The sequence below is a fragment of the Anarhichas minor genome, unplaced genomic scaffold (genome assembly GCF_050575085.1).
Source record: "Anarhichas minor isolate MPS153535 unplaced genomic scaffold, ASM5057508v1 ptg000024l, whole genome shotgun sequence".
NCBI lineage: Eukaryota > Metazoa > Chordata > Actinopteri > Perciformes > Anarhichadidae > Anarhichas > Anarhichas minor.
Window position 1 is genome coordinate 14,721,045 of NW_027466470.1, and position 19,982 is coordinate 14,741,026.

The following is a 19,982-nucleotide window of genomic DNA, read 5'->3' on the forward strand; positions in this document are numbered from 1 at the left end:
GTGAATGTACCTGAGCATGAGCCAAAGTGGATGGAAATGTCATCGATGGCCACATCTGATAGATTATTAGATCCTCGAATTCCCTCAACTATGATCTGGAAGAGGTAGTAATAAAGTATAAAGTTTCATTGTATAGAATAAAATACTCTTATATGTATTGTCTTTATATAGTATCATACGTACTTGGAATGGACCAGACACTTCAATGTCAACAATTCCTGCATGCCATTCTGGTCCCTGGTTGTTCATCATGACCCAGAGCTTGGTAGCTTTATTGTCTTTCAGCAGGTAGATATTAAGGGCCATGGCTGTGGCTGAACCATACATATGGTACCAGAAATTCAGGCAGAGTGGGCCATTATAATGGCACATTGAGCTCCACAGACGAGATGAATCTCCATGGGATGCATCATTTCCCTCAATATACATGTAGAAACCAGCTGGAGAAAGTTGAAAAAATAGCACATTAAACATGAATGATGAAATGTCGATGCAACAACACAACAGATGTGATAGTGTGGCCTGACATTGGGTGTACCTCCAGTGGTGTGGTCTTGGTTTGGTCCAGTTAAGCTTGATGGGGTGGGTCCCGAATGTCTTTTCCAATCAAAACTGTCCTGTATGAGTTGCTCCCACCCACATAGATTTGTTTCAAAGTCACAGTTTATGGGACAGACTATGAAAAATCACATAAACACAATGGAAATGATAAGTATTATGAGCTGTATTATGCCACTGATAATACAAACCAGTTACTGATAAACCTTTTCCAACCCTGAATGCCCTTACGAGTCTGATCTGATGTTGTAGAGGGAGGAGTTGGACGTGTTGGAAGAGTTGCAGTGGTTGGGGGGTCAGCTGAAATGGGGACAACGACAAAACAAAAAGACAAACAAACAAACAAACAAAAAAAAAGGGAAATGAGTTCACCACCTTAGCCTTTTTGGCATCCTAGGAGATATTATGAGTTAGGCAACCCCATCAGATAACCATGTACTTTCTACAACTTTGCTTATATCTAGGGATGTTCATAGTTAATCGGTTAACCACTAAAAATTATTTTGACCGATTAATGCTATTCGTTAAACAGAAAAGCTGAGCAAAGAAAATTAGCATCCCTACTTATATCAATGACGAATCATAGAAACAAAACAATGATTGGCTCAGGCAGGGCTCTAGGCAATTGCCTAGTTTGTTGATGCAATGGGCATGTGTTATCATCCAAACAATGAAAAACAGCAGCTAGAGTTGCACCAATTGATCATAAGCCAATTGAAACCGGATGGTTTTCAGCTGATTCGCATGACAGTTTGATGTTGGCGCAGAGAGTAATGTCACAGTCACACACACCCACACAAGATGTCGTTGGTGTGGAAGTTCTTATGTGCGGGTGAAGAAGACATAAAGCTTGCAATTTGTTTGAACTGCAAGCCAAAAATTAGCCGTGGAAGAAAAAGCTTAAAAAAACTAACTTGATCAGACACTCAGTAAGAAAGGGATATTGGGCAAAGGTAGATTATAACTCCATCACGATGTGTTCAAATGTACTCTTGTAAAACCACATTTTTGGTGAGAAACTTGATGTTTTTACAGCAATAGATGTTATGACCTTTTGTGCCAATAGATCAAAACATTTTATTCTGTAAAAACATTCTATCAATTTAGTCGCAGCAAAATATCACACATATTTACTGAGTCACCACACAGTCATCATCATCATCATCCCCATGCCTGACTCAAACACTCACCACAGGCTGTGTTTGTCTGCCAGTGGGGCAGCTCCACTCCTGCAACCTGGCATGCTGCTGCATAGGACTTGAGAGATTCACATAGGGTGTGTTGGTCACCATTGGTGGCACAGTAGTCATACACACAACTATTGAGGTAGATGTTTGGGTGAATGAGTTCATGGCAGGATCTGAAGGCGTCCCCTAGTAAGGTGTAACACTCATTGTAGGCGTCATTCTCCTCATCATAATCACAGAGTCTGGGATCATTTGGATGGGAAATACAACTGGAGGAACAAAGTTTAGACAATGAAATAGACATCTAGACATTTGAATGTATTGTTTCACTTCAGAATAAGACATAATAAGGTTTATTAATGTGTAGTAATCCATGCATTAATACCTAATTATTTATTGATCAAACGGTTTTAAATGCATAAATGAAAGTAAATGTTGGGTCTACCAGGTTGTGCTAAATGCTATCATCAGTATGCTCATATTGCTAATGCTAACATGCTGATGTTTAGCAGGTATAATGTTACCCTTTATAGTAGAATAGCTTACTCATTATTGCCTGGCACCTTCCAGCTATCACCAAACTCAAATGGCCCAGTAGCATTTTGGCCTCCTGGTGCTATGAAGTCATCGTCCTGGCGTTCAGAGTAGGTGCCACACAGCCCACACAGTTCATACTTGTAGCGCTCATCCACCTGAAGGAAGAGTCTGTTCCGTGCATCTATCATCATTCTGAGGCCAAAGGTTGTCTCCAGGATAATATAGTTTTTCTTCAGGTAGACCCGTACAGAGCCGTATGTACCATTGGTGGAATAGGGGAGTCGGACAGGGCTATTATTCACCTTTAAAAGAGAACAATCCCAGACGACAAACAAATTACTTCCCCCAATGACCCAACACAGAGTAATATCTGACCCCTATAAACATGGGTGTTCTGATACTAAAGTCAGTCACCACAGTCATTAATGAATTACAGTAGATAATACAGAACAATGACACTCCGAATCCAGTAAACGGGGCCACTGTCTGGTGACTAATTTTTATGAACTGGAACACATTTGCAAAACAGCCTCTGATTCACATGCTATAAAAGAGGTGGGATTGTTTGATATGTAGTGTAACTACAAGAGTTTTCATGCTTACATAGACCTCTCCACTCTGATTCAGGGTGAGGTAGAGATCCTCAACCTGAAGAGCCACAGCTTCAAGCTTGGATTGGGTGAAGTTCTGAAGGGCGGAGTGCATGTTGTGTCCAATCACAGTGAACTCGACTGAGCTTTCTGCTGAACACGTGGTAGTCAGCGTGTAACTGCAGCCCCCTTGAAAGTCATATGCCATCCCGTCAAAGGTGATATAGTGCGGATCACCATACACGCTGCAGGTGGCGGGTTTGAAAGGGAAGCAGCCTTTCACGCCACCCTTGACCTTGCAAACCTCGTTGTCTGCGCATTGCATTGAGGTGCATTGCATGTCATTATTGCCCATGCACTGACACCATTGCACACACTCTCCCTTGGAGAATGTTGCTCCTTTCTGCAGGCAAAAGGGAGTTGTGTGAATAAATTCCAGTGCTGTGGAAGTGAAGAGGTGAATATAAAATCATCGAACTCAATTACCTCATAGTGATTTCCATTATACCAGCACCCACAGTCCTCTGCTGGGACACACTTTCCCCCACTGAGCTTTAAGCCAGAGTCACACTCGCATCTTTCCTCACAGCTTCCACAGGAACCGACTATATCCAAACTGGAGCATACCTCGGGACAGCCATCAGCACATGAGTTATAGTGGCTGTTCTTACCACACTGTAGGGCTGAGAGGAGTGCAAGAGAAGGGTGGAAAGATCAGAGGGCATGAACTTACCTGTAATTGTATTATTACATTCATCATTTGCCACTATTTTCCATATTTTAATGACATTGGGCAAAGAAATAAAAGCAGGAAGCAATAAAGCTACATACGGCAGAATGTAGAGTTCCTCCATATGGGTATGGAGATTCCAGCCTCCTGGCAGATATCAGCATATACCTCTAATGCCTCACATAGTACCGCTGGGTCACCGTGGGTAGAGCACATGCCGACTACACAGCCCCTGAAGTAGCTCTCTGCCCCCAGAACTGATTGGCAGGCAGCAAAGGGCCCAGTGCTAGAGAGGAGGCCTCCACAGTACAGCTCACTGGCATACTCGGCCTTCTCCAGTGGGTCACACTGATGAGGTAGTAGAATGGTTTCACAGGAGGAGGTGGCTTGCCCAGACTGCCAGCTCTCAGCCAGAGCTGTAGCATTTTGGGCAGTCGTTCCATCAGGCTTTCTGAAGTCGTCTCCCCTGACGTGGTTATAGTTTCCGCACAAGCCACAGACTTTGTCAGAGTAAGTGGACGGCAGGTTGACATGGACGGCACCAGCGTTGTCGAATGAGACCAAAAGACCAAAACTAGTGCCCAGTTCAACAGCAGCGGGGTTGCTCTTGATGTTGACAGTGCCGAGTCTCAGTGGAAGCTTCTTCCAGACCCCATTAACCTGAAGAACAGTGTCAGTTTTAGACATCCTTACTGGCTGTATAAGACAGTTTGCACAAACGCAGCACTCTGGAGATAGTTATATCTTTGGGAACTGATAAGGCAGATAAGTCCAGGACATTATGCCACTTAACTCTGCACTCTCTGTAGTATGGGCGGATATGGGAACTCCTCCATTCATTACATTGTAGCTCAACACTCATTGCATCATTAAGGCAGGGTGCCTTAAGTTGTACAGACAGAACTTTAGTAATGATGACTCTTAGGGGGATGGTAATACTGTACGTTTTAAAAAACAAAAAAATACTGTCTCCTTTAGCTATGAAACATACTCATCGTCAACACTCCATGTGGGATGTCAATCGGATAAACAGCTTAGCTGAGTAAACTGAACATAAACTAGTATCAAACATGTGTTAAAGGCAGCATGGTTGTAGTTTTTATAGCAGAATCTAAAACAAAATCTTATTTGGACGTTTATGTTCAGAACTATTGTTGTATAAACACAAGAGAAAACTAGCCTCCCTTTGTAATAGGCCGTGGTATTTTAGCTGTTGAGGATCATTTTTTATATAATGTAATGGCAGATGTTACAGGCATCAGAAATGAATCACAGTATCGCTGTCCTAAATTTCTATCTCCCTTTTAGAGTGACTCACCACAACCCGGTGTGTCTGCCTTTTCAGCAGGGACACTCTGAATTTCCCCATGTCCACAATGACCTGCTGAACAGTCGGCAGAGATGAGTTCCAGTTCTGCTCATTGACCACTTCCACAGTGAACATGGGCATGGTCTCAGGGGCTGAGCAGGTCTTAGCCAGCATGTAGGTGCAGGGCGCCATGAAGCGGAGCACCTCTCCATCAAAGGTGCTGCAGTCTGTGTGACTGTGTATAGTGCAAGTCCCAGAGGCGGAAATCCCACTGGATCTTCCTATTTCTGGACCGCAGATTTGGCCCTTAGGGCACTGAGAGGGAAAGCAAGAGAGCTGGCCACCAGGACAGAGGCAGCGGGTGGACTCATCCGTCCATAACTCTGTGTCAGATTCACACTGGGGTCCTGTGGGGGATGTGACTGAGTAAACTATCACTTAGGAATGGCTATTAATAGCTGATTAGTAACACTGATTAATTGTTTAGTGTTAATATATGAACTATTACCTCAGTTATTAAACCCATTATTCGTTATCAATCAAAGGAATGAAACACATTCTTACTGCCTTAGCAAAATTGTCAACTTCTTTTTTTTACATATTTAAGCTTTAAAAAGGATTTTGTGAAATATTACATTTTGCAGTTTCCCTGATAAGTGTCACGACAGTAATGATATTTAATTGAACGAATTGTTCTTAGTATAGTAAAAAAAGAGCAAAAGAATATTTACCACATGAGCCTCTCCTTACACCCATCTGGTTGAATGTGAACTGTCCCTCCATGGACACTGCTTCGACTACGACCTGATGTAAAAGCAGATTATCGAATTGAATATAAACAATGTTATATGTTAATTCCCCAATACAGTTTAATTATAGGTATATGTGGTTGTTGGCTATTTTACCCGAGTCCCTGATTCGATGACGTCCAAGGGAACAAACACTTGTCTCCAAGCATCCCTGGGGGGGGCAGGCAAGGTCCAGATTTCTATCAGACCAACGCTGCTCTTCAGCAGAGCACGAAGTTCTGTCCCATTAGTTGCAGCTGGGGATAAGTACCAAAACTCGAGACAGGCCTCGCCTTCCAGCCTCAGTGGGCCACTCTCCAAAACAGTCCCTACGCCATCGTCTGTAGGTGAAAAGGACAATAAGAAAATGTAATACACTAAATGCTTTCATCCACATAATAAAAAGCGACCAAAGTCATTTTTTAAATAGGTCCAATGTAACACTTTCGGTACAAATTCAATGACAATGACCACCCCACTTCTTTTTAAATCACACAGTATAAACTATGAAATACATTTTTAACTACGCAGGTTATGAATGAGCTTTTATGTTGCATCATCATTTTAAATCACATCAGAAATAGCAAACCATTCCCTCGTCTTTGTTATTGCAGTAAAACAAGAAGCGCATCTGTTGTGGCGCAATCATCGTAAAAATGCAAAATTGCCGTTTAGAGTGTTTTCTGCTAAATTTAAGCCTTTAGTGCAGGCCCTCTACTTCGATTGCCCCTGGGAGAGCACCAGACTATAAAACATTATTAGCCTGCCTCAGATCGGTTTGTGATACGTGGCGAGGCACAGTCACAGCCTGTCTGTAGATTAAAACAGAACTGTGGACCGACAAAATGAAAGTTTAGTACAATCAAGTTATCTCTTTGTGTCAAAGCGAAGTCTATCTGAACTGAACTCTGACCTATCTTGATGACTTTAAAAAAACACATTTGGCTTTCAATTTTATTATCAGATGTAATGAATGAAATCAATCGCTGTGATGTTTTGCAGTAATCTTCTCTACCTGATCGTTGGTTCCAGTCACAAATCAGATGGTTGTGTCTGTCGTAGAAACACTGTGTAACATATTCTATGAAAGGAAAAATAATGGGTTAAATATTGTATTGTACAGTATGCATGTGTCTTTGTCTATGTATGTCTCTTTATTTAATCCTTGTTGTTGTGAAACATTTGTATTCAAGAAATTGTAGTGATTATGGAGTATCTACAAGTCTTAGTAATTGTAAAACTTCATACCTGAATTTGTCCTCCAATCTGGTAAAGTAACTAATGAAAAGTCAATTTCAGCCCTGAAATAGGAAAACAATGATTCCTTTTATTTTTTGCCAATAATTGATAACATATCTTATTGCCCTAAAAACAAAACTTTAACACAAATCAAAATCCAGATTCACATTATGAAATGAATATCATCAGTATCACAATATTTCAAGTAACGCATCGGCTACAGTTTTTTTGACAGTTGAAAGCTGAATTATCTTGACACCCACCTGCACTGAGTCCCTGTCTGAGTTACAAAGAGTAGAGCCACTGTGACCAACACATTTGTGGGGATGCCTCCAAGCATGGCTGATCCTGTAACGACAGCGTCTCAGCTCCTCTCCCGTCGCTAATACTCTCTCTGTTTGACGAGTTGAAGAATGAACGATGAGCAGTAACTGTGGTGCCTCTGTGTGGCAACGCAGCTTATGTGACCGCTAGCACACAGAGGTGTGGGCCCTACTGAGTCCTACTCAGAACAGAAGGCGTGTTTTTAAGCATTGAGCAGGTAACCTCAGCAGTGGGTGGAGAGCGAGGACTGGTGGACAGGAAGACAATAAGGGGTTGGACTGTGGCGGAGGAATATTCCAAGAGTGACATCAGCAGCTGACACAGTTACAACAAATAGGGAAGGTCAGGGTTCATACTTATTAACGAGTGAATTTGTTTGTCAATACAGCAATTGTTTGCCATATTTACTAAAGTTTTGATGAATGATGAAAAGTCAAATGGTAAAAGGAAAGTCTGCAATCTACAACTAATGAAACATTATACAGGGTAATCCCTGTTTAATTATTAAAGATTTAGCTTTGAACATGTAAAGAGATTACTCAAGTAACTTTCAAAGGTATTCGATAATGTGTTCTGTTCAGACAATTGTGCAGTAAAAGGATGACAAGGTCATTTTCTTTTGCAAATCAAAGCTAAGCATCACACACTTGGCAAAGAGAAGAGAAAAGATGACCCATGAAGAGTGTCAATTTATGCAATCCATTGTCTTGGAAGTACAAAAAGAGGCATGTGTGCATTGTGACCTGATATAACAACAAGCTTCAAGAAGTGTCTTCTCGAGTATATTATAGTGTATGTGAGCTAGATAGCAGCGCACACTTTAAGAACAGGTGGCGAAAGAGTGATAAGAAAGACACTTTGTGTGGGAGGTGCTGTCTATTGCGGCATTCCTGAAGTCTGGCGGTATGCGTCAATAGAGAGGGTGGACCAAAACAAATATTAGAGCTCTTAAAAACTGTCCAAGCTATAAAAGAGGGTCATTGTTGGGGATCAGTTAGAAAATAGTATTGTATATCCAGAGTATAGTGGGCAAAAAGACAGCAATGCAGTAACTATCTTAACTATAGAGATAATCTGCAGTAAAAAGCCGGATTTCCTAACAGATAATCAAGGTTTTATCTCAGTGTGTCTTAGGTGTCTCAGGTGTGTGATGAATGCCACAGATAGTGAGTTACTTATAAATGGACCCACAGAGGTATGTACAGAGCAGGTACTGATATCTTCAGAGGCTTCAATGGGAAACCAAGCAGAAGTACGGCTCCGCAATGTCTGGTCAAAAATCCAGGTTTACACTCCAAGGCAGCAAATACATACATGCTGTATGCCTGGCTTCATTCTGTTAATGTGTTGTAACTCAGTAACTTGTTGCCTTTTACTTTGCACATACTTGGTACAGTGCCTCGTAAATTGGGAAATTGTACACCCAAATAGGCAAAAACACAACAGTATGATGAATATCAAAGCAGGGTTCAACGATAATGTTTTTTTTTCACTTGCCTGGTCTAGTCAATTTTCACATACCCCTATAGACCCTTCTTTACAACAAATTATGTGTACGTGTGTTTGCAACTGAAGTGCCATTTTGCCCCAGCCATCCAGACGAGTTGACACGCTTTAAACATTAAATTAAAACGGCATTAAAGTATTTGTTGCTGCGTGTTCGGTGGTTGATATTCCAGCATACTCAAGTTCTACAGAATTCCAACAGGATGGCAGCCGTTTCAGTGCAACAGGTGTTTAACTAGCCACCACTCGGGACCCCAAGCAATTTCGTGGTGTTTTTTGCACCTGTCATATTTTGCTCTCTGTGGCCTTGTCCTGCACCTCTATGTAAACTGTACAACCATGGCTAGAAGTACAGAGAACTCAAAAATGTCTTTTGTGCCGTATAACACAGTTACAATACCATAAATCATAAAAAGAAAAAAAACGCAAGTTGAATTTCTTTCTCTGAAAACAGTAGAATCGGTTTATCCAAAATCTACCTGCTGTATACAGGTAGTTTAGGTCTTTACAACCTCTACTTACGACCTCTTCTCTCTCTCCTCATTGTGTTCAGCAGTCTGCAGTTCAGTCCAAGTTTCAGGGAATTGTCACTTAACTGTTTGATTTTAAATGAGATACGTAGAATAAAATGTTTTTGATCAAATATCCCAATTTTAAGCTTAGTTTTGGTTGTTTCTTCTGACTGAAGCGTTTGTTTGTTTTATTCTATCTTTATTTAACCAAACAAGTCAATTGAGAACCAGTTCTCATTTACAATGATGACCTGCGGCCAAAAGGGCAGCAACAGGCGGCAAGCCATTACAAATAAATAAAACATAAAAACATCTCAAACAATCTCATACAAAAATGACATCTTAATATGTATAATATATAAAGAACAAACAATGTTTTGTTGTGTTCAAGGGCCGTCGGACAGATGAAACTCTGACGATAATGAGGCTCAACGGTGTAGTTTTAGCGATTGTTTGAAGAAAAACATGCTTTTCGATCCCGCCAGCTGGTTTTGGGGTTCAGAGGGCTGGCGACTTTCGGCCGAATGAGTCTGTGGTTGCTTGCAGTAACTTCAGTAAATCGTTGGTGTAGAGAATAAACACAGATGAGTAATTCAAATTGATTGAAGGCTTTTAAGAGGACCTCTACATGTTCTGTTTGTGTTTTCCGTCACTACATGCAACAGCAGACACATTCGGCTGAGAGTCACCAGCTAACACACCAAATCACCGGCTGCAATTCATTAAACGTGTTGACTACCACTGGACTTTATTTAAGTAAATTAATCTGGAGTTCCGCCCGTATTCTCTTTCTCTAATTTACCCAACTAAACTCCTGTTTCCAGAAATTGAAACGCTTACTCGCACATGCCAGATCAGTTCTGCGCATCTGCAACTCTCAACAGAGATGACAAAGAAGTGAGATGGCTCACGCCTTACTTACTTCCCTCATTAGCTCAATGTGTGTTAATTGCCTGATTAAGAAAGTGAGTGGCTAGATTTATCAGCCTGACTTGGCATTTTACTTGACCCAGGCAAGCCCTGCTTTCAAAGGCTTCGATTTTAAGATGGCCCTGGAATTACCGGAAGGGAGTTGTCCATCTGTTGATGAGGCCTATCCTGAGGTCAAGTGCGTTCAAATACCCACCTCTGAGGAAACTATCATGACACCAACGTAGCAACCTTTCTGTCTCAGCCAAAGGGGCAAAATACAATGATATACCAAATGGTACCTTATCGAACTGCCATTGTAATTATGTTAAAAATAGAAAGATGACATAATCAGAAAGTGCTGCTCAATTACATACCTATAAACCTGTCTTCATACCTCCTGCATGTCTTCAGGCAACAAATAAAAAGGCCATTAATAATCAACCTTGTCCACGGGAAGTTGTAAAAAGAGCAACAAGAGGCCAAGACCAAGTTCAAAGTAATACACTGTGGGCTTCTCCACGGATCATTGTAGACCGCAAATGCCCTGATCCATGACTAACAGTTAAGCAGTTAAGCAAACAGCCTGTGTTTGCTCTTTGAAGCTCCTCGGTGCCAGAGCCACTGTGTCATAGAAAAAGAACACCTTAGTAAGCAAAGGATGTTGTTTTGGAAAAAAGGAGCAAATGCCACGGTGTAATTTTTTTTAAAGATCTCAAGGAGAGAAGTGTTCTCTGTGGGTGAGCAAGTGTACTATTTGTCCTAAATATTGCCTAATAAAAAATGTGACTAAGTAAGTCTCAAGCTAGAGAACAGAACATGAACGATTTGTAATGTCTCACTGGTGAATTTCCACTTGCACTTACGAGATTATCATGAACAGTTTTGTTTTGGAGGCAGCTATAGAGTGAAGGTGTGAGTGTGAGTTAAGGAGCCAGTCTGCCTCAAAAGTGCTTATCAGACAGACAAACAGCCTTTCTATGATGTAACACTGACGTCACTGCTTAATGACACATTTGATTGACTGCATCAAAATAAGGTCTCCATTTGCTACATTTTTGTACATTTTTTAACACATTATGTAAATGATTGTAAACGGGAATAAAGGTGCAGATACATTTTTTTTTTGACTCGGATGAGGATGCCCCTGCCAAACATATTGGGTCAGAAGGGGGCCAAATGTAGGGGGTTCAAAAGGGCAGCGGCCCCCCAATTTACACCTCTGTCCCGAATTGCGAATGAGAGTAAATGAAGAAAACAACGTGTAAAATGCCACGCCACGCCGAGCTTTGATGCTCGCAGTACTATCCTGTGAAAATGGCCAAGATCGGGTTTAAGTGCAATCCAGATATTTACATATTACGTTGTCATAAGAGTAGCGTAATGAGTGCATAGCGAGTGTGTGTGGTTGAGCGACTGAGCAGATCAGCTTGGTGAGAAGGTATAGGGGTAAAGGTGTCTAGTGTTTTTAAATATACAGTGTCTCACACACAGACTTTTTAAATGAATCCGGCGCCTCTGGTCAGGATTAGGCATCTTACCGGGGCCAAGGCGGACCGATTTTGTCGGAGTTGTTACTTCCGCTGATGATGTTGGGTCTGGGTTTCACGGACATGTGTAACAGGCACCATAGCAATTCATTCGTTTTTTAATTTTAAATTGATTACATTTTTTAAATTACTGATATGTTTTAAGGAACAGCTCCTTCCTATCTCCAGGCCATGGTCAAGCCCTACACCCCCGCCCGACCACTTCGCTCTGCTGCCTCGGGGCGATTGGTTGCCCCGTCGCTCCGAGGTCCCTACGGCCGATCGACCCGGTCGCGGTTGTTTTCTGTCCTGGCCCCACAGCGGAGGAATGAACTCCCCACTGACGTCAGGACAGCCGAGTCGCTGCCCGTCTTTCTGCGCAGGCTGAAAACTCACCTCTTCAAGAAGGCCTACCCTGAGCCTTCCACTCAGCACTTACTTAGCATTTATTGTATTCATACTCGTTTGTTGCACTTATTGTATTCATATTAGTTTGTGGCACTTATTGCATTAGTTTGTTTCTGCACTGTACGTTGGCTCTGGTTTATGCTCTTAGATGCTTGTTTGAAGAAAGGAGATGCACTTATGACTTCTGGTGACGAGTAGTTCTCTTGAAAACCGATGTTGAATACACTTATTGTAAGTCGCTTTGGATAAAAGCGTCTGCTAAATGACTGTAATGTAATGTAAAAGGTTGTGATGTCACTTGAGGAGGAGAACAGGGCGTGGTTTTACACACAGACATACCTGCTGAATGTCAGGCGCACTCGCTTCAAATGTTTTCAGAAACATATTTTTTTCTGTAGTGAGAAAGTTTGTGACCCAGCCGCCATGTTGAAAATAGTCGAGCCAAAACCAAGCATGCATGTCATAGAAACTAGTTCTTTACGAGCACAACAATGCCCTTTCTTTTTGAGCCGAACCCTTACACGTGACCCTGAATCTCTTTGTCTCTTGGAAAACCTTTGCCCCATCTTGGAAAACTGTCCCTCACATTTTTTTCCCTTCAAGCATTTCTTCGACCTTTTGTCAGAGTTCAGTTGCTACCAGACTTGCAGCCAAAGGTCACCCCTGCTGAAAAGCAGAGAGAAAATCAATCCACAGTGCAGCCTTTCATCTACGAATAGGCCAGTCAATGGCATATGAAAATCTTCCTTCCAGTTTGCTTGTGTCTTCGATGTCTGCAGTCCCTAGAGATGTCCTCGGCTGCAGCAGCAGGTCAAGGCCATGGAACACGGGGTAAGACAGGGCAATTTCATTCATTCATTTACACACAAATTCGCCCTTCTCGAGATTTATAGATCAGGCCTATTGTGAATTGGGTCGCTCGCGATGGTTTATCATTTTTATAAAGTGGGTCCCCAGACTAAAAGTTTGAGAAACACTGGTCACAACATACTGTAAACTATTTAATTTTGTTTCCTGTCAGCAAAATGCTCTGAGTGAATTTGAGTTGCCTTTGGTAAACCGTTATGCAGTGTACAGGTCCAGGGCTTATGAACTTCAACAATATATATATAATATATCATAATATAATTGAAAGCTATAGTACTCAATTACACCGGTATATGAATGTTTAGGACATAAGTAACTGCTTATGGTGATCTATAACATTGCATTTGAAATCCCCAGACTATTTATGGGCACATGCTTACAAGAGCTGCCATTTATAATCTGTCGGCTGGAAAATGACCTAGTTTCAATGAGGTTTTTAGAATGAAGAGTTACCACTGAAGGGTGAAAGGAAGCAGCCAACGGAATGTAAAGTAGGTAAGCTATAGGTTAAAGCAATCGCTTCAGTCTCCCAAAATAAAACAAGTCTATCAAAACAAATTAGACCTCAATATGCAGCGTCTGTTTAATATTCATTGAATCATTTGACTTGCCAAAGCATTTCTTAATTTCACAGGGAAAAGTCAAACTTGTTAACATTTTACCCCAGGCCCCAAAAGGGAACACGTGTTTATAAAGCAATAAAGCAATAAATAACCTCTGTCTCATTCCAATTATTACTGTAATAAACCCACACAGTTTTTTTGTCTATGTTTTTGGTTCGTTTCTTTCTTTCCTCCCTTTTCCAAAGACAAGGTCACGAGCTGTCCTCTCCTTCCTCTCTGTTCCTTCCTTCCGTCACGCTCCACTGAAAAGTTTCCGTGCAATCTTGCAGGTGTTTCTTGGCCTGTGGCGCTTTGTTTCACAAACAGAGCTTAATTTCTCCTTCCGCCGCATGGTTGCTAAACAGGTTGTTTAATGAATACAGGTGCTGTGGTTCTGCTCTGCCTATCAGGGTTACATGATCAATACTGTAGGCAAGCTGCGTTTAATTGTCTTTTGTCAACACTGTGTGTGAGGAGGCGAGAGGAACGTCCCCTACCCCCACATCCAGTATTTATGTCATTTTTGATCCTTTATCAGACTTTATGATACATGCAGCAGGCTTAGGAGGCACTCCAGTCACAAAAACAAACGCTAAAGTCCAAGAGGGCCATGAGAAAAAGGAAATGCACAAGATTAGCATCAGTAGTTCAATATTTTTTGACGCCGTCATGAGCATCATATAGGACTGCACATTAGAAAAAAAGCAGTTTTATAAAATATCAAACCAGGAGGCTGCCATTTTAATGCACCAAAGTTGTTGTTTTGTTATTGCTGGTTCAAGCACTCATGTACTTTATTTCAGCTATTTCAACCATCCTATAGCCGTTTTCCAATTGCTAAGCTCATTCTCTATACAAGCCACATTCATGAGGACACTTACTACGAGCTAGTGGAGCAGAACATTTACACCATGCATCATTCCACCAGAAGGTGGCACTCCATCGCCTTCTGAAAACTACCCGCGTGTCAGAGCCATGACTGTGAAGTTTCTGAAGGTTTACTCCCCAGACTGCATTATAAAAACAACATCTTTGATTTTTCTATTGCTGATGGAAATGCACTATGTTAAACCGAATTGAATATTAATTTTACATTCAAGGAGAGACCCACGAAATACGTTTATAAGAATTAATGAAACATAAATATAGTCCGATTTGTACATGAACTGGCTGGATGATGTAGTCGGAAGGGGACTCTGCCAGGTTTTTAATGCCCATGAACCTGACCCAGAAACAGATGAAAAGAATATGAATTTAATCATAATAACAATTGATCTCGCTATCTAATCTGCTAAAGCAAGATAATTCCCATTTACGAGGTCTGATAAGGAATTGTTCTTTTCTGGGTTCAGTGATTCTCTCAGTGATAAACCCGAAGCCCAACCACAATGCTCCGGCAGACAGTAGCCCAGTGTCCTATCTCCCCTCAATTAACTTCAAACTGCTCTCCATTACACGCTACAATGAGACACGCAATTTCATTACCTCACACAGGCCCATCAGCGCTACTAATTGTTTTCTCTTTTCATTTTCAGCATCCCTCCATCTCCCAGGGAGTGGGTGTGAAGGTATCCCTTGTTCAGAAAGATAGAAGGATACAGGAGGTCGCTGGGGGCAAAAGAAAAAATGGGAAAGAGCACGAGACGGAGAGATTCTAGATTTCCTGTGTACTTACTGTTTATTGGCCCCGTAGTGAACAGAGCTAGTCCGGATAACCTTCAAAGGCCAGGAACCTGAAGCACTCACCGACACTTAATTCACAATCAGCAAAAGGTCAACAGAGACACAGACACATACACAGAGAGTAGCTGTAGTTTACTGAGCTAACTGGCCAATGTCATTGTGACCACACTTTCTGCCCTCCAAACACAACAACTCATTGGCTGCTTTCTGCTAGAATTGTGAAGTCCTTCTGTTGCACTCCAAGCAATGTTAGTTCTAGGTGTGTGAAAAAAAGAATTTCCTTTGACATACAGCACCCCGATGGACTCGAGTTGTCAGACACGTCAGTCTCAACTGTAACTGCTTCAATTTGATAGAATTTGTAGTTTATGTAAATCTTCAGGCTTCTGCATGAGTAAGGTAAATTAAATAAATACTATCTTGATGATCTTAGTCCTGTATTAACTTGATTTTTTTTTGGCCACTTGGGAGCAGCGGAGAAAAGGTGTAAACACAACACTGACATGTTGTGTTTGTGTCCATATCTACTTTGCTTTTAGCTATCTGTCGCTCTACAACAACTGCTGAGGGAAACAGCTCTTGAGCTGCCTAAATGCTTTATTGTGTTCTCCGGCTATACTTGCTAACTTTGTCAGGTGAAGCGCTAGTAACAGTAGTGCTAGTGAGTATGACATCAGCAGCTCACAGTCAAGAGAGAAAACACAGCCGAGGAGCCAAGACGACTTAACTGCCATTTAACCACTCAGAGGAAAGAAGTCTCCTTGTCAATAATATACACAGTAGTTGTGGGAATGGCCCACACAGTGGATTGGTAAAACCCAATGACTCATTCTGTCTTGGATAACCTGTCAGTAATATTGCCATAGAAACATGGAGGATGTGTTACAGGCTGTACATTTGAGTTGTGCTTATCTAAAACAGAGGCAATTTGTATTTATGTATGTCCCCATTGGGCCTTTGATTGTCCAGTGATATCATTTTTAGTGTACGGTTACAACAGTCACTGCACTGCAAATATAGAATTTGTTGCATTTTTTAAATTGCTGTCTCAGTCCTGTGTTGTTTGGTAGTTGCATATGTCAGGGGAGATTTTCAGAAACTTCAACGGAGAGGATACCGTAGGTTAAATTCCACGTTTCCATGCCCTGCTTGAGCTTTTGTTCATAACCTCAGCCGTCCTTCGACACCGCTCTCCCTGTTCCTTCCCCATATATGAGCTGAATTGAATCGAATGCATCCAATTGAACGTGCCCCAATGACTGAGATGTGAGGCAGGGTCTCCAGTCTCAAACTGAAATCGTTTTGATCGTGCTACCCAGGATTTGATTCGCTCACCCAACCACCCGAGACCAGTTTGTGATGAGATGCTGGTCTCCAACAGAGCTATAGAAATCACATCCATGCTGTTTCACCTTAGCTGAGGCATACAACTACTACACTGACAGAAGGAGGAAGAAAAGAGAAAAAGAGAATGACAAACAGGCAGAGAGACAGAGAAGGAGAGAGAGAGAGATAACGGGAAATAAGTCTTGAAGCTTCAAGCAAAAAGGTTGCCTGCCCAAAATCCTGTGCAGTCGAGCATATAGGGACAATCAAAGCTTTCATACACACACGCACACACACACACACACACACACACACACACACACGCACACACACACACGCGCGCGCAAACATTCTTTGTAGAGCTTCTTTGTTGTGCCTGAGTTCCTTTCTGTTTCTTAGCTTTTTTCACTAGTTAAAATATGTGGCTGTGGTCTGTAATGGTCAGCCAATAGGACTTAGAGGAACAGCATTTTCATTTCATTTAACAAGGTAAAAGCAAAACAGTGAAAAGATGAAACCTTTGGTATTCTAATTAGTGAGTGATCTGCATATATTCAAACGACAGCGTATTAGCCCAAGGTAGGGCCTCTATGCCCTGACAGGGAGAATAAAAGTATTTTTCTCCTTTTCTGTAAAGGCAGCAGGCACAGAGGCGCCCTGGCAAACCCCTCATTATGTTTTTGAAGCTCCGTCTTCGCCTGCAGCACCCAACCTATGCACCCTTTTTTGCTCAACCTAGCTGAAACAGATAACAGTGAGCAGCCGCAACCAGGTAGAAAGGACCGCATTTGAATGTCAACCGACAAATATCAGAGGAGAAGATACAAATGGCACGGCAACTTTGTCAGAGTCGTAAAGACGCACTTTATCTCAACATGGAGCAACTCTGATAAGGCGAATAAAAGCCATGGGAATTTTAATCATGATATTGGGGATTAGACTTGGGAACTGAATGGCATAATTTGAAGTTGCCTAACTGCAGCACTGAATACAAAATGAAAGCGATTCATAAGAGATGCATACAGAATAGGCATGGTAGGAGGTATGTTTTAATAATCGATGCGCTGCTTTATTTATGCAAATACCAGCTAATTTGTAATTATCTGAGTGGGTGCATGTTTGGAATCTTCTTTAATCATCCCCTCAGTGAATAACTAACAGCACCCATCTATAGATGCTGATGGTAATTACTAGAGAGTACAGTACGCCTGTGAAGGGCGGGATGCTACAACACTAGAAGTCTAGCACAATGATCTACCGTGTTTGAGTCATTTCAGGTGTCCCACAGTACATCATTATCAGGCTCGGTAGCCACTGATTTGGAGCCAGACCTGCCATCAAAAGACAAAATGATCATTGGGAATGAGCACTCCATGTGTTTCTGAATTCCCAATTCCTATCTCAAAAAGAGACACCGTTCAGGGTCGTTACAATGATTTGCTCTATGCTTGCATCAGATTGACTACATGGGCTGAGAAAGATTGTTCCATCCTTGGAGGTCCAAATGCCTTTGTGTGTGTGTGTGTGTGTGTGTGTGTGTGTGTGTGTGTGTTTCATCTATTGGCTGGGCACTCACCATGTATGTTTGCATTACTGGTAAAAGTTGTTTGACCCTCACTTCTCTGATGCAACTCGGGTGTTGATGCGCAGATGCACAAAGAGTTTGCAGTTGTCTCCAGAGGACTCGAACACTGACAGAGGGCTACGGGTGCACGGTCACCGAGTCGATAAACAATCTGAGCACCACAAAGGAACAATAGCTACCATTCTATTGCCCACCCAGCAAACACGTCCTTTTAAAATGTCAAATGAAAAAGCTGTTGCAAGGGTGCAGTGTTCTATTGATTCAAAATGGGCTCATCATTTGACCACCAATGCCCAATTTATGGACTCCTTTCCATCTTGGATACAAAAGTGGTGGTAAGGCCTACGGTTATTTAGGAAATTGCAGGATGACACATGAAATCTTTGAAGTCATCTTTGCAGTGTATGAAAAGCAGTAAAGGAAACTAAAATAACAACAGTTTGAAATGTGCAATTTGTGAAAAAAAAGTGTGGAGGCTGACAGAGGCTTAAACCAAACACTCACAGGCGAATTCACAAAGAGTTGACTGCGGCCGCTGATTGCATTGTGAATTGTCCAACACTCGTAGCCACCGTGGGCACCGTCTCAAGGTCTGATTCACAAACAATATTGCGCTATGATATAACAGTGCACTAATGTTTTGCAGTTGAGTCCAATTTGCCCTTTTTGTGTCTCATTACAATTATTCACGTGGAAAAGTAAATATGTTGCATTTGTGCCAAGAATACAGTACGCAGAGTAATGTCAGTGAGAAAAAGAAAAAATATTTCTTAGACCGCGAGCTACAGGTCCTGACGGACAGGGTGCAGAGGCAGACATTAATCATTTCACTAACTGTTTGTGGCTATTAGCGTTGATCTTGAATTGGACTGTTTTTGCGATGGGGCCTATTTGCATAGATATGGGCTGATTTTGCACCAAATGTATACACATTACCTAATTTAAATACGCGCAAATAGCACAGAAGCACTGAAATACGATTTGCTTGGCAGCGCAGGAGGGCTGCATTTCACCCTTTACACAGTTTCTTTTTGTCTAGTTTTGTCTGTGTAGCCGCACAATCCTTTTGTGAATTCGCCCCTTCAGGTTATTATTTCCCACAAAATCCCAGCAATAATCTCGATCTACTATCAACACGAGAAGTCAAAAATGGCAATGTATACAAGTATAAAACAGAAATGAAATCTGCTGCTTAGAGAGAGACAGAAAGATAGGACAACAGTGTCGTTCCATTTATACGGTATATTTACAGTATGTCTGATCAAGCCGGTCCTTTTCATCCCCTCAGTAGCTTTTATTCAACCAGTCCAACCACCATTCTTCCAATCATCTCCTTGTCTCATCTACCACCCATCCCCCGTCCTCAAAATCCCCCTTCTTCTATCCCCAGCAACTACCAGCTCTCTCCTTTTCCCCACAAGGCAAGCTCTTTGTTTCTATGGTCCTATGTCCCCTCACATTTTTTTTCGAACCACATATTCCTATGTTCCTCTGACATAAAAATAAGAAAAACGTTCATACAGTACATCTAGATATTAACATAAACACACCCCGTAAGACTTGAATTGAAAGCCGAGCCACAATTAGACACAGAGTCCCTTTTACTCACCGGGTGTGGCTACATGTTTCGACAAATATACACGGGTCATAATTAACTTATTATGGACACGCTATACATCCTTAGATCGGCTAGATTCTCCACAATTCAGTAATTTTACAGAAACCATGAGCGTAATAGTTTAGTATATTTCATTCAGATTTATAGGCATGGAGAATAGGGCGGTACCGAATTT

The 19,982-nt window shown here is 41.7% G+C and overlaps 1 protein-coding gene across 1 annotated transcript in view; it reads right to left on the bottom strand.

Annotated features, from left to right (window-relative positions):
• Nucleotides 1–19,982, bottom strand: part of LOC142956052 (zonadhesin-like) — a 152,296-nt gene that overhangs the window by 13,196 nt on the left and 119,118 nt on the right. The window contains exons 4-15 of the mRNA XM_076097352.1: nucleotides 5,817–6,040; nucleotides 5,643–5,715; nucleotides 4,921–5,318; nucleotides 3,704–4,262; nucleotides 3,359–3,555; nucleotides 2,892–3,275; nucleotides 2,292–2,584; nucleotides 1,749–2,014; nucleotides 775–858; nucleotides 539–676; nucleotides 184–440; nucleotides 11–95 (exon numbers count right to left, since the gene is read on the bottom strand). Of these exons, the coding sequence (XP_075953467.1) occupies nucleotides 11–95; nucleotides 184–440; nucleotides 539–676; nucleotides 775–858; nucleotides 1,749–2,014; nucleotides 2,292–2,584; nucleotides 2,892–3,275; nucleotides 3,359–3,555; nucleotides 3,704–4,262; nucleotides 4,921–5,318; nucleotides 5,643–5,715; nucleotides 5,817–6,040 (2,958 nt within the window). The remainder of the gene's footprint in view (nucleotides 1–10; nucleotides 96–183; nucleotides 441–538; nucleotides 677–774; nucleotides 859–1,748; nucleotides 2,015–2,291; nucleotides 2,585–2,891; nucleotides 3,276–3,358; nucleotides 3,556–3,703; nucleotides 4,263–4,920; nucleotides 5,319–5,642; nucleotides 5,716–5,816; nucleotides 6,041–19,982) is intronic.